Here is a 15,425-nt window from a genome sequence, read left to right on the forward strand (position 1 = left end):
TACTATTATTACTTTATGGACTAATTTTACAGCATTGCTTAACTTATTTAATATTTCCATACTGGTTTTACCATCTTCAATAGGAAAACCATTGTATATTATAAATATACCCTATTAATATAGGGTTTTTAATCCGAATACAATTTTCTTATTTCTCACTGATTATCTTCCTAATATCAAGTCCTGACTTACCAGTTTTATCAAAGGCACTGTCTATAGCTATGTATTAAAATTTTCTATCATTAGAATATGAGTTTTGTCCTTCCTGGTAAATTGTTTCCCTACATCCATTATTCAGGGGTAAAATAGATGTGTTTACACAAATCTCAGCATACACTTTTGAATCTTTTTTGAATAAGCCTAACAAAAATTCTGTAACATTTGATGTGCACTTAAATAGCAAGGCATCAGGCTTGAGAATCATTTTACAGAAGGTAAAAAGGGAGAGGAAGTTTCTACTCTGCTCTCTGAAAATATCACCTCCGCTCCAAAATAAAGAACTCTCAGATGCTCATACATAAGTAGTCAAAGGAAAACAGTGAGTTAGTCAAAACGGGCTAGATTATGCTTCAGTGACAATTCCAAATTTTCAGAGTGGCCTTTTGATAGAGTAAGTATGGCTGCAATTCATTTTGTTGCTTCTTATTAAAGGGTAGTCTAATTCCTCTTCCCTTTAGTTTGGGATGTCCTTCAGGGCTTTCACTAAAAGAATGAGGTAGAAATGCCATTCTCAGACCTCTGGAGCAATGCGGTTTCCACCTGACCTTCTGGGGACTCTTGCTCTAGAGAAAATAAGTATGACAGACCTCAAACTGCCATGCTGAAGGAAGCCGAAGCTAGTCACATAGAGAGAATGCATGGGTAAGAGCAATGCCTGTACCAGTCCCCAGCTGTTCCAGCCAGCCTACACTAAGAGCCAGAAGTGAGTGAAAGGGACTTTAACTAATTCTGGCCTCGGTCTCCAGGTGTCTGCCACCATATAAAGGAATACAAGCAAACATAGCCCAGCTGAGCTCTCTATCCCCCAAAACCATAAGAGGTGAGTTTCGGGGTGGTTTGTTAGGCAGCAGTACTTAACCTGAATAGTCTATCACAGTGAAAATTTATTTCTTGCCTATGTAAAATCCTTTCTTTTTTTTGAGACAGAGTCTCGCTCTGTTGCCAGGCGCCAGGCTGGAATGCAGTGGCGCAATCTCGACTCACTGCAACCTCTGCCTCCCAGGTTCAAGCAATTCTCTTGCCTCAGCCTCCTGGGGAGCTGGGACTACAGGCGCGCACCACCACGCCCAGCCAATTTTTTTTGTATTTCTAGTAGAGACGGGGTTTCATCATGTTGGCCAGGATGGTCTCAATCTCTTGACCTCATGATCCACCCGCCTCCCGCCTCCCAAAGTGCTGGGATTACAGGCTTGAGCCACCACGTCCGGCCATAAAATACTTTTAAGAATCCAGGGAACCACCCAGTTCTACTATTCTCCGTGAGGCAGCTCAACAATTCAGGCTGCTCTGGTTTTGTAGACTCTTAGATCATGATCTTTTCTCTAAAATTTCCACAGCAGGAGAACAGAACACTGGGACATTCTGTGCTGGTGATTAAATGCTTCAGCCTGGAAGTGATACATACCTACCCCTTCCATTCATAGCCCATTGGCCACAACTATTCATATAAATATGCCTAACTTCTGAGGGGTATAGGAGCAGTTTCCCCCTCTCTCCTGCTAATGATGTTATCTCATCAGAGTCCTAGGAATTCCTTTGCTTACCAGGAACCACATATTTTTGGGTAACCAAAGCTGTCTTGCAGTGCCACCATTACTCTGGGGACAAAAGCCCTTTCTCCTAGTACGAGGTACCAATATTCTTAAAACTGTCAATCCATGTTTTAAACATGGACATTGATCACATACTGGCCTAGATATCAATTACAGCATAACAAATTGCCCCAAATCTCAGTGGCTTGATATTATATAACAACATTGATTACCTCACAGTTTCTGTGGGGGGAGGTCCCAGCTAAGCTAAGCTGTGCCTCCAGATTCTGGGTCATTTATAAGGCTCATTTGTCGCAAAAGCACTGGTGACAGATTTGCTTCTAGGTCACTCGTGGTTGTTTGAAGATCCAGTTCTTTGAGGGCTGTTGGGCTGAGGTGTCAGTTCCTCAGGCTGGAGACCTCCCTTGTCACATGGAGGTTGCTTGTCACATGGAGCTCTCCACACAGAGTCACAAAGTGAGCATGCAAGAGGAAAATAAGTTTCCAGCAAGACAGAAGTTGAAGGTTTTCGTAACCTTATCACAGAAGTGATAACCCATCAGTTTTCCCATCTTCTGTTAGAAGTGAGTCACCAGGCCCAACCCACACTCAAGAGGGAAGAATCACACAAGGGGCTGAATACCAGGAGGGAGAGATCTCAGGAGCAGTGTCAGAAGCTGCCTATCCCAAGGACACCTGTGGGATGGGTATTCTGCAATACAGGGGACACAAAGATATATAAGGTGAAGCCCTTGACTTTGAAGAGTTTTTAAGAGTGGTTGGAGGAGTGAGGGTAGAGGGTGATAACTACATATATTTGCATTGTACTATGAAAGGTATGTGGTGAAGTTATTGTATTAGTCCATTTTCACACTGTTGATAAAGACATGCCCAAGACTGGGTAATTTATACAGGAAAAAGCGTTTATTGGACTTACAGTTCCATATGGCTGGGGAAGCCTCATAATCATGGTGGAAGGCAAGGAGGAGCAAGTTATGTCTTACATGGATGTCAGCAGGCAAAGAGAGAGAACTTGTAAACAGGGAAATTTGTGTTAAAACCATCAGATCTCCTGAGACTTATTCACTATCACAAAATAGCACAGAAAGACCTGCCCCCATGATTCAATTGTCTCCCATGGGGTTCCTCCCATAACATGGGGGGATTATGGGAGCTACAAAGTGAGATTTGGATGGAGACACAGAGCCAAACCATATCAGTTACACAGAAGAGCAACTGGATTTGAGAAGAGACAGCAGCTCATTCTGCATGAGCTATCAGAGGTACAATGTGGGCTACATGATAGAGACTGAATGATTCACTGGACAACAGAAGAAGAGTGTTCTAAGCAGAACATAGGGGCAAGGAGACTGAAATACACAATGTGCTTCGGGAATGGGAAGCAGCTTTGTGTTACTAGGACACAGGGAATTGTGGGAACAGTGAAATGTAAAGTGGGCAAAACTGAAGCTGGACTGTGAAAGTCATTGTGTATCACACTAAGTGAACTTGACTTTAGGAAAAATAGAGACATTATAGCATACCATTGTCTCCAAATGATATTAATGTTGGCAATATTGTTGTGGCAAAAACCGCAATTGTGCTTGCACCAACCTAGTACATAAGCTTTTTGAGTCAGCATATTATTCTTATCTAATATAATTTTTACAGACACCTTTTTGGACCAGGTTCTATTACTACCTGCATTTTAACACAACTTTGGTGTTAACTAGTTTTAGCTCCAAATCACATAGCTAGGAAGTGTCAGGGCTGCGATGCCAATCATAGTCTGACAGCAACAGCTCCCTTACCCTGGTCTATGACTCCTCACCACTAGGTCACTCCCACACTTTCTTGCTACCATCCTTAGTCAGAAGGCCAAAAAATGCAATCCTTAAACCTACAACTTTTGTTAGAGATAGGAACTTTGGTAACGGCTGTCTTTTGTGCTGCAGGTGCTCTTTCTTTTTAATTTTTAATTTTGTAAATTTTCTAACATATGCACGAGTAGGTAAAAATAGCAAAATGAACTTAGTTTCAACACTGACATTGCATCACTTACCTTTCACCTATCTTCCCTCCATTCCCTCCATTTTATTTCTGGAGTATTGTAAAACAAATTCTAGACATCATGTTACTTCATCCATAAATATCTCACTATCTATAAGCAATAAAGACCTTTAAAATATAGTTATCACATCTTTACAGCTTCAGCAAAGTTAATAGTAATTCTTAAATACCAGATGCTATTTTTAAGAACTTTTTAAACCAATTACATATTCGATACAAAAAAGTTGCACTGAAAGTGACAGAATGATAGAATTCCTGTTTATGAATCATTGCTTTTTACAAGCACAGTAAAATGTTTTCCATCAAGCTTATGGGATATTAGTAGCATTCATTACAAAAACATTTTCTTAAATTCCAATAGTTTGTAAACCCTTGAGTGTTTTATTTTAATGATAAGGGCTGGGTCCACATAGTTTTTAGCTAATACTAATTAATGCATAATCCAGACTAGATCTTCTCTTCAGGCAAAATTAATTTTCCTCTCCTATAAGTACTGATCGAAGTTTGCTCTCATGTGCCCTGAAGTACTTTTAGTCACATAGCTTGTCTTTGTTTTTAAGCCCAGGGCAGAAACCACATCCTTTTCATGATCTATTAACCACATTACCGAGATTCATGGTTTGCACACCTAGTAAACACATACAAAGCACCCTTTGAGAAAGCTTCTTAATCCTCTAATTATAATCCAGCCTTACATACTAATGGTGTGGTGGTCCCAAGGTACAGATTCATCTAATGTGACCTGGAAGGAAAATTGGAAATCACTTAAGGCTACCCTCATTTTAAATCTGACAAAACTGTGGTCAAGAGAAAAGTGAGGTCCATTTTACTGCAGGTGGCAATAGTCTTAACTGACTCATTTAATCGGTTAGTACTCATGTTTTTAAGAGTTTCTATAAAATTAACATTATTTTTGTAAAAAACAAGTGCATAGCCTAATTTCATCAAATACTCAATTAGTGATGCTTCAAAATACACATGCAGAGAGTACTTAAATTTTCCTCTCTCTTCAGCAAGAGATGCTCACCACGTCCCTCCATTTCTCATTAAATATAGGTGTACTTTGCAATCCGCTGCTTTTATTTTTGCTGTCATTGAAGAGGGGATGGATTTTAAAATTACTGGCCATGTTTCCCTTTAGAGAAGCCCACACGTGCCAACCCTGCCTTTACTGGAGCCGTAGCAGCAGCGGTGCATGTTCTAACTTAGGCAACGTTGGGTCATCTGTTTATTGTCAGCTTGGCGGTCAGAAGAAAGGGCGGCGGTTGCCGAGGCAACCGACACCCCGGGCAACGGCAAGTGGGGGCGGGAGGGGGCGTGGCTGCGACGGGCAAGCGACGACAGGAGGAGGCGTCCGCCGCGGCGTTGGGAGCACCGCCCGTCTGCGCGGCCGGGCGTAGGCGGGGTGGCCCCAGCGTCTCCCGCTACCTTGAAAAACCAGGGCGGGCGGGCAAGCGAGGCTGCAGGCCCGGCCGCTGCCTTTCCCCACACTCCCGGCCGAGGAGCCTCGCTCGGCGCCCAACATGGCGGGTGGCCGCTGCGGCTCGCAGCTAACGGCGCTCCTAGTTGCCTGGGTCGCCGCGGCGGCGGCTACCGCAGGCCCGGATCAGGCCGCGCTGCCGGCAGAGCAGAGCCGGGTCCAGCCCATGACCGCTTCCAACTGGACGCTGGTGATGGAGGGCGAGTGGATGCTGAAATTGTGAGTGTGCCCGCCCCGCACGCCGCAGTGTCCTCGGGCGTCACCCTCCCAAGCTCGCGCGGCCAGCTAGAGATCTCGCATTGCCTCTCGGGGTCAACCTAAAACCCCGGACCCGCCCTGCCATCAACTTGAGGCGCCGGGACCGGGCCGCTCGCGATCCCGCACTGCCACTGGGCTAGACTTGGGGCCCCGGACCCGCGTTGTGAAAAACCTGCGGTGCTGGTGCTGGTGCTGGTGCCGGGGTCGGGCGGCTCGCGCCGCGCATGCGCGCCCAGTCCTCGCGGTGACAGCCGAGTGCAGAGTGTCTCCTTGCTTTGGGGGAAGGTGTTTTGGGGACGGAGTGGGCATCTTCCCAAAGGGAGGAGAGGGGAAGGGAGAAAATCTGCAACCAAACAGTGTGGTTTTAGATATAGGTATGCATTGGAAGAGAAAGCACATTCAGTGACATCCATGTGCAGTGCGAATACATAGCACAGGCTAGTTAAGTTACCTGTTGAAGGAATTGCAGCACGGCGAAGGCAGGCAGTTTGTATCATAGTCTTCCGTTTGAAGGCCTTGAGATGTCATTGTGAAAATAAAACACAAACATGGATGCCTTTTCAGTTTTACAATAAGATTTCAAATAAATGTTGATATTTATTATAACTTTTAAAGGTAGGACTTTCTGGGTAATATAATAATTGTGCTTCTGTCATAAAGAAAAGAACATACACATTACCCCTTTTAACAACAGAGGTAAATTTTGGATAGTGCCTTTTCTTTCAGGAGAAAACTATACTTTTGAGTTAGGAGAAAGAAAGGGATTTGTTGATCATAATTTAAACTTCTAACAGGAAGTGACCATTTGAAAGAAGGCTTGCAGTGAACGGTGGACAGATGTCTGAATGGGCTTGAGACCATCATGGTGGGCTTACAGGGAATGAAGAATGTCCGGGTGGTTTCAGGCAGTCTGTATACTACTATCCAATATTTATTTTATGCTGAGGACAGAGACACAAATTGGATCTTTCCTTTATCCAAGACCAAGTTTTGATTCTTTCAATTTAGATTGCAAGCAAGTGTCTACGGAGTGAAAACCCCAGTGTGAGATCAGAGCCAAAATTTATGTCACATAGCAGATTACCTTGCTCAAAGAACATAAGGCATATCACCCCTTCAAATGTGCATTTACCTCTTGGTCACAAAGAAGGGGAAATTTTAGACCTCAAAATGAAATGTCCTTGATATCATAATCAATCGGAGCTGTAGACACGAACAAGTTATTAAAATATTCCACTTAACTATTTTTGGAAGGAGGCGAGGGTGGCATATTCTATTTGAGAAACTTTTAAAATAAGTGGAGCGGTATTAAGACTGCTTTGTAATAATTTTAAGAATTTTATATAAACTACGTTTTGTCAGCCAATACTACAGAAAGTTCTCTTTTCAGTAGGTGCTTACAAAATGGACTTTTTCCTAGATGTCAGTTTTCAGGGTAAAATTGAGTTTGTGTATGTATGTATGTAAGGAAAGTTAAAACAGAAAGGCCTCCTCATGTTTAATGACATCAACTCCTTTATGGTTCTTTTTGGAATTGCTTTTTCCTTTTTTTTTTTTTTCTGCTAGAATTAAGAACACTAAAGCCTCAATAAGTTTTTAAATGAGTGACAGCCAACAAATCCTGTTTGGCTATGTTGATGGTTTAAATTTTACTTTTTTATGAATGTATAATCATTGTAATCAATTGCTCTGAGTTTGTCATATATCCAGTTGTATGGGATATGCTTGGGCTGTGATGCAAGATGAGTCTTGTAATCTGGAAGTAAGCTGTGTAGACACAAGGTCATTTTAGTAGAAGTTCTCTTTTTATCAAGTGCACTTCAGAATAGGTAGACTAGGAAGCAAGGCTGTAAAGGTGAGTTGATCTAAACCATTCCATCCAACTTCTTTTTATGTGCTAGAACCCAAGTGCTCATCCCAAAGAAATATTTTGGTTCTTACCTATTTGTGATTTTTCTGTATTATTAGGTGATACTCTTCCTCCTTGCTGTGAAAAAAAAAATCCAATACTTAAAATAATATAAAATTTGTTATAGCCTCAGTATCACTATAGGCCTGCTGTCAATTTCAAAGAATTCATTCAAATAGCCTGTAAGTTACCAGATTTTTTTTTTTTTTGATGTATATAACAGAAAAACAAAATGTGTTAGCTTCATGTTAACACTTTATTCACATGAACTGGTCATACATAAATGGAAATTGTTACGAATTCCAAGATGTAGTTCTTTAAAGAAACAAATTGAGAAGCTTTCTGCTAATATCAAAATGTATTTATTACTTTGAATGACAGTTCTTTATTTGTTAATTTGCTTATATGCTCTCTTTCTCCTGGGAATTTTTTTCTTTTACATCCCATGTCATACAGATCCCTTCTAATGTAATTTCTGGTTATGTTGGCATAGACAATTTATTCTTAAGAATCTGGCAGTGTTCGGCAAATTTAAGACATAAAAAGCCCCTATTATGAAATTAAATTTGGTTATATTTTCTTGGTTTTTCCAACAGTCAATTTTTGGATTCTTGCAATTGAATTTACAACGTGTTTAAAATGTATCAGTTAAAAGTATATTTGCAGTAATTCACCATTTCTATTCTGATGCTTTTAGAAATCTGAAAAGTTCCTCCATTACTACATGCATTTTCTTTAATGCTATGGGTTTATTGTATACTCGTTTGCCCTTTTTCTGAATTAGGAAAAATGACCTAATCTTTAAATTACTTTCTGATGCATGCTATTCTCTATTTCTATTGCTTTATACTACTCCTCATTCAGTTCCTTTGCAACCTTTTGCTACTTTCAACACTTGCTTGGCTCTCATTATGTCAGTCCTGGAGAAAATGACTTTTGTTCTTTTGAAACACAGAAGTATGTAATATGATACATTCTGGTGGCTTTTTCCGCCCAGAAGAAATAGCCAAGTGGCTTAATTTTGGCCTTCAAACTGATACTCAGAGGAAAAGTATGTCTTTGGGTTAATTTACCTCTGCAAAGCATATAAATCTTTATAAATTATTGCCTTTTCTGATTTTTGTTCTTGGAATGATCATGTTTCAAAATTAAAATTAAACACCTGGTGATAGATCAAAGCTTTGTTTATTTCTGTAGGACCTTTGGGTTTTAGTATTGTCTTTCCAGTCTTCCTTTATACGTGGAGAGAATGTGTTGAAAATCATTGCCTTAGCTTGCCCATGTCAAATAGTTACAATTTTTTGCATTTTAATAGATTGCCTTGATGTCTTGGTGGAATGTTTGAGAGAGAGTCATTAAATGTTTCTATGTCAGGTTCAGTGTTGGGGACCTAGGAAGGTAAAGAAGAATGAGGTTTCCAAGAGATTGGCCTACTGTGCTCTGAAGGAGATATGTCGTATAAGTTATGTTCATTTATTTAGTAAATTTTTCCTGAATGCTTCCTCTGTGTTGGACGTTTATCAGTGTTTCCCAACAGGGCACTATTGGCATTTTTGGTGGACAGTTCTTCGGTGTGTGGGGATGGCCCACATGTTGCAGAATCTTTGGCATCCTTGCCCATTATATTCTAGTAGTAGTCTCAGTCATGTGACATCAAAAAATTACAGCTCCCATTCCCTGTGCACACTACTAAATGCTTCTAATTGAAAACCACTGCTTTAGGTACTGTTATGGGTATTTAAAAACATGCAAATGTTGGATTTTAGATAGTTTCCACAAAGAGTTTAAAGTCTCATTAAAACTTGTCATACTTATCACCTGCATCTGCCTCCTCCACTTCCTCCTTCTCATCATCACAATCACACTTAACAGTTACGTTGCTTACATCACGTTTCAAATACGATTTTATTTGATCATCCCAGAAATGTAGTGAAGAATTATTATTCCCATTCTTACCGACTAGGGGAGATTAAAAAAAAAAAGATTTAAGCTTTGGCTAATGCCACATCCTTAGTAAGTAGTGAGCAAGGCCATAGCTATAATGCCGGCCTGAGCTTTGCAGGTTTTGATATGCAGTTCCTAGTTCTCGTGGGGAGGCTGGAAGAAGGCACAGAACCTGGTGGACTCTTAGGCCCTCATCTGGCCAGCAACCTGACTCACCTGAGGGGAGGCCTTGTTCTTAAAGGATTCAAAGGCCCATCCAAGCTCTTACCATCTCTCTAGTTTCTGCAAGTAAAGAACATTTTAGTGTATGCCCATTTTTGACACTGTTCACCACTTAAACAGGTGTCCTGCCTTCCCAACATCCCAATATGCAGGAAAATTCTATCTCCTTATGCTTTGGTTGTGTCTCTCAGGGTTCTATCACAAGTAGTAATTATAAATTTATTTATATACTTTTATACTAGGTCTTTCTTTGACTACCTCTATTATAAGCTTTTAAGTAAAGGAGCAAGGTTATTTTTTCCTTCCCTGTTTATCTCCAATGCTTTAATAACTCACAAGTAGTTCACATTCAAAAAATACTTTGTGACTAGATAAATGAGTGAACAATAGACTAATTGTTCCTTTAATCAGGTACTTCTTCAAGCATATCACTGAACGAGACATCTTTATATATCTTCTGAAGTCTTAAGGATAATTGCTATCATCTCCCATAAGGTCACTAATGGAATATTTATTGTGGTGGCCTAGGACCTTCCTGGATCTGTTCTAGGTGCAAGTGATGCAGCAGTCCCTACTTTCATGGAGTGTTAATTCTAGTGAAAATCATGAATTTCACTTTCTCTAGCAGTGTTATGATTTTCATAGAGCTGCTAGTTTTTATGTTTCTCTACCTTTTCTGATAGCATGTTCTAGAAATTATTGTCCAAATAAATAAATTGAGCATAAGACTTTCAATTCATCAGTCATTCCACATTTGCCAAAAAAAAAATAACACTTCAGGTAGTTAAGGCGTCTTTTGTTGACATTTTGATTTAGTTTCCTTTATTAAGTTGTAGAAAGATGAATCTAGCATACCTCTTTCCTCTTCATTGTTACTGAGTATTCTGGGCATTTTGATCAAAGTAAGTTCTACTAAGTGAAAATTGACTGGATTTGTTTTTGACCGTCTCATTTTTGCAAGGAAAGAAAAAGTCAGGAGAAAAGAGAGTGGGTACTGAGAAACACTGGTCAAATTAGAGTCAAAACAGAAGAAGAGTTGTTCTTTATTGGTAAATAAAAATTTATCGTAAATAAAATTTCCTTCTAGGAAATATAATTAAGTAAGTCCTTCTCTGAAATATTTAGCGTACCTAATGAAATCTTACACCAAATTCAGTAAGTTCATGGAATAAAAGATTCAGGGTCCTTCACCTTACATCAGGCAGAACCTCAGGCCACTTTGGACGTGAATACTAACATGGACAACAAAAGCGTGCTGTTGAATTTCATTTCCCAGAAATGGTTAAAAGTATTGCACTGGTGTATAAGTTGGTGTAATTTAGCAGAGCTTTTTGGCCACCTGGAATATATTTCAAATATCTTTATTAAGCTTACTAATTTTACATACCATTGTGACCTGCAACAAGTCAACAAAAGTTCAGTAGAAAAGTTACTGATTTACAGTTTCTATGACTATAATGGAGCTAACTGCTCTTGGAGGCTCTTAAGGATTATGTGTAAGAGACAAAGTTATGGTAGGGCATATCTTTTATAGTTCTTAGGATAAGATTGCCAGTGTGAACTAGTTTGAAATAACTATTAATGAAGATCATGTTCATGTTCTTTTTGATAAGTTTAATTTATGTGTACATACATAAATTATATATGTATGTGTGTGTATGTATGTGTGTGTATGTATGTGTGTGTATGTATATGTACACAGAGTGAGAGAAGAGCATGAAGGTCACATGACTTATCCTTGCATTCATTTTGTCTCTGGAGATATTTAGTTTCTAAATTTTTGCACAGATTACTGTTCTTTATATACAAAAGAATACTAAAAACGTTAAAAACTGCAGCAACAATGGACTAGTTCCCATGCTAAGGACTCAGAGCTGGCTTATCTCTGCCACTGAAAGAACATCTGGACACATTCCAACACAAATCAGCTGTAGTTAAATCTGTGAAATAATGCCATTAACAATGCCACAGACCAGTGAATAGCAGCTGTATAGAAATGGCATATCTAGAATTACCTCAATGGCATATCTGAGGATGTATTATAATTGTATATCTGAACATCAGTTTCACCAGAAAAAAACTTATGTAATAGCCTATCCAGAGATTAAGGCCTGAGATTTTTTTTAATTATGAAATTTGCATGATTTAATAAATACTGATGTAGAAAATGTGCCTCTGACTTATATGCAAAGAGAATCTAGGGAAATAAAGAGGATCTGAAGTTCATTATGTTACACTTCAAGATAGTTTCCTTATTCATGTTACTTTCCCATAACTTCTCTCTTTCTCCCTCTGGGTGTTGGTGTAGAGTTTTACATTCCGTGATGATTTTTATCAAATAAATACCTCTATCTTGGTTCTTGCTCTGAGTGGTCTTAAGCAAGTCTGTATACCTCCTTTGTCTGGCAGTGAGGCTGTAAGGTCACATGAGCTAATGCATTGTAAAAGTGTCTTGGACCCCAAATAACATTACAATTGTAACTTGTATTAATTATTGCTTCTATTAAAGCAGTATGTGCCTGCTTCATATTTCATGTAAGCTCTCAGTAACCTTTTAAGATAGCTACCATAATTATCCCATTTTACAGTTGAGGAAGCTGAGGAATGGAGAGATTATTAACCTGCCCAGAATATCATGGTTAATTCCTGGTTGATCTTTCTGATTGCTGTGGCACAGCTCTTATCCAATATCATGAAATGCCTGTTGAAATTTACTTAATAATTCAGAATTCCTTTTTTTTCCTAAAGTTTGCCAACTGCCTGAGTCTCATCTGTTACTTGGATATTTAGAAACTACATAGAAAATAACTGTTTTCTCAGGTGAAGAATATGATTTTCATTAAAGTTGATGTAATTGTTTATTCAGCAAATGTTTATTGAACACCTACTGTATATCAAGAATGTCTTTTTCCCTGGAAATACATAGTCACGAATGTTTTACAAAATCCACATTCAAAGATGTCTGCAGATTATTTTGTTATTCCTTTCTTCTGGATCTCAGGATTTGGACAGTGAGCTGTAATGGAAAGATTAATGAGGTTTTAGCATGATCTTGGAATCAGCTATAAAGTAGTCTTTTCTAGAGATGGTGAACAACTGTGCTTGCTGAGTCTTGCTGCTTCTGGGGCCTGGCTGGAGAGAGTAATGAATGCTTTGGCTTTGGGTAGATAGCCAGTTCTCTTCTGGGTTCTGCCTAATTTTCAATACTTTTCATGAAATAAATGCATTCCTTCTCCTAGTCTTGGCTTTTTAACCCTGAACTCCTCTTTTATAATGTGAAAGATCAAAATCTTGCCCAATTTCAGCTTTCTGTTTTTATTTTGTTATTCAGCAAAGTTGGTTTGTGTGTGTAATTGCACTGATTTTTTGAATGGTACTCATCAACATGCTTTTTGCACAGTTCAAAATTTTGAAGGAATTTGTAAATAGTGACCTGACAGGCACCTTTAAGCCTAAATCTTGTTAGAGGATTTGATCAATTTTTTACTTTTCCCTTACTTTGGTTCCCTTCCTAAAGCATTTTGTGTGTGAGACTGTTATATTTTGTTGGCAGGCATTCTTTTCTTCTTTCTCTCCCCTGGCCCCTTTCTTCCTTTAATACAAACATAATAGGTGCCACATTTTGTAAAAAACAATTCAGGAATGGAACAAATGAAAAATAAATTGGAGAGCATTGACATTTTAAAAATGCTTAGCCTGCTCATCCACAAGTTGGTATATTTCTCTATTTATTCAAGCCTTTATTATGAAAAATGTTAGACACAAAAATAAGAGTAGTAATAGTGTTTATCCCAGTGCTTATCTCTGTTTATCTCTTGGTTGTACCATCACAAGGAGAGGAGGCACCAAATCTCCTTCACAACTGTTGCCTCAGCTTCTACCATAGTGCTTTCTTAGTATTTATTGAATGAAAAATTATTGTAAAAAGTAGAGTTCTGACTTGAAAGCCAAGGTATTTTTAACTGCTGCTAAATTTAAAACAGTGTTGGATTAGAGCTGGTTTAGCCTATAGCTTCTACTTTCCTTTTCAGAATAGTTCAGAATTGCCATAGATCTTGGAAACATTGTTGAGGATGCTCAAGCAACAGATCTGATCTCTGCCCATCAGATCTGTAGCTTTGATGGATTTGAAACCGGTTTTGCTAGGTTAGGTGCACCCTGTGAAAATTATCCTCCTTTAGTGGGGCACTAAAAAGAGTGCTTCCCCTCAAAAATCAAAAGCTATCTGCAGAGTAACAAAATTGTACTACTAACATTGAAATAAAATGTTTATGGTTAATAATAGTTATTGGAAATATTATCAAACTTTGGCCAATTTTTTTCCTATAGAATTGACATTCATACATTAAATCCTAGGGGGGAACAATGTGCTTCTGCTTTTCTATATTAAATGACTTTGGAAAAGCCTCCTTTTATAATTCTTTTTTAATAATTTATTTTTTAAATTTAAATATTCTATTACTCGTTTGTTTTACAGATTTTTTTCCCATATGTTTATCAATATAATTCTTCTTCTTGTCTTCTAGTTATGCCCCATGGTGTCCATCCTGCCAGCAGACTGATTCAGAATGGGAGGCTTTTGCAAAGAATGGTGAAATACTTCAGATCAGTGTGGGGAAGGTAGATGTCATTCAAGAGCCAGGTACCGTAAATGTTGAACATAAACTGCAAAAGTTTAACAACTTTTTATTTTGAGTTTTTTCAAGCATGTAGAAACATTGAAAGTCTAGGATACTGATTACACATGAACTGGACACCTTTAATTAGCAGATTACATTTTTGCATACCTGGGTCTGTCTCTGCATGTGTGTGTTTGCACATACATATTTGCATATATATTTCTGTTTTTATTTTGCTGAACCATTTGAAAGTAAGTTACAGACATCGTGTTAATTTACTCTTCAATTCTTTAGCATGTTAAAACCTTCTTAATTATTTCCCATGTGTCCTTTTTAACAGTTTTTTGACTGAGAACCCAATCGTGGTTCATAAATTACATTTGGTTGTTACATCTTTTTACTCTGTCTCAATCGACAGTTATTCCCCATTTTTTAAAATGACGTTGATATTCTGAAAAGATCAGGCCAGGATTTTATGGTGACTTGTAACTTATAAGAATATTAACTTATATGAGTATTTTCTACAAACTGAGTGTTTAGGTGCATGATTTAGGTTAGACATTTATGGCAAGAGTACTTCATAGATGATACTGTGACTTCATATTACATCATTGGAAGGCACATGCTGTCACCATTAGTAGTAATATTAAGCTTGAGCACTTGGTTATGGTGATGACACTAAGTATCTCAATTATGAAGAAAGGATCCCACATTGTGATTAGCAAGTAACCTCTGGGATGATTCTTTGGGGTTTTAAGATCCATGTTGCTCTTGTCTGAATCAGTTACTATATTTTACTGTGATTCCAGAAGAGAAAATTTTCTAATTCTGTCATTCTGTCTACACTGATTACCTGTGAATCATATAATTTTTCATAAGAAAGAATGAATCATTTTTACCCCAAGGAGTGGAGAGATATAGAGACTTTTACATTCTGAAAAGGTATATACAATAAATTTGTGTTTGCGTTCTTTTTTTTTGAGATGGAGTCTCACTCTGTCACCCACACTGGAGTGCTGTGGTACAGTTTTGGCTCACTGCAACCTCTGCCTCCCAGGTTCAAGCAATTCTCTTGCCGCAGCCTCCTGAGTAGCTAGGATTACAGGCATCCACCACCTGGCCCGGCTAATTTTTTTTTTTTTTTTTTTTTCAGTAGACTCAGGCTTTCACCA

The 15,425-nt window shown here is 38.6% G+C and overlaps 1 protein-coding gene across 1 annotated transcript in view; it reads left to right on the forward strand.

The window, feature by feature from the left end:
* The first annotated feature begins 4,640 nt into the window (after positions 1–4,640).
* Positions 4,641–15,425, forward strand: part of TMX4 (thioredoxin related transmembrane protein 4) — a 44,300-nt gene continuing 33,515 nt past the window's right edge. Inside the window, exons 1-2 of the mRNA XM_032295446.1 lie at positions 4,641–5,520; positions 14,161–14,276. Coding sequence (XP_032151337.1) covers positions 5,345–5,520; positions 14,161–14,276 — 292 coding nt within the window. The 5' untranslated portion in view covers positions 4,641–5,344. The remainder of the gene's footprint in view (positions 5,521–14,160; positions 14,277–15,425) is intronic.

The sequence above is a fragment of the Sapajus apella genome, unplaced genomic scaffold (genome assembly GCF_009761245.1).
Source record: "Sapajus apella isolate SASKATOON/1434 unplaced genomic scaffold, GSC_monkey_1.0 scaffold33, whole genome shotgun sequence".
NCBI classification, from domain to species: Eukaryota; Metazoa; Chordata; class Mammalia; order Primates; family Cebidae; genus Sapajus; species Sapajus apella.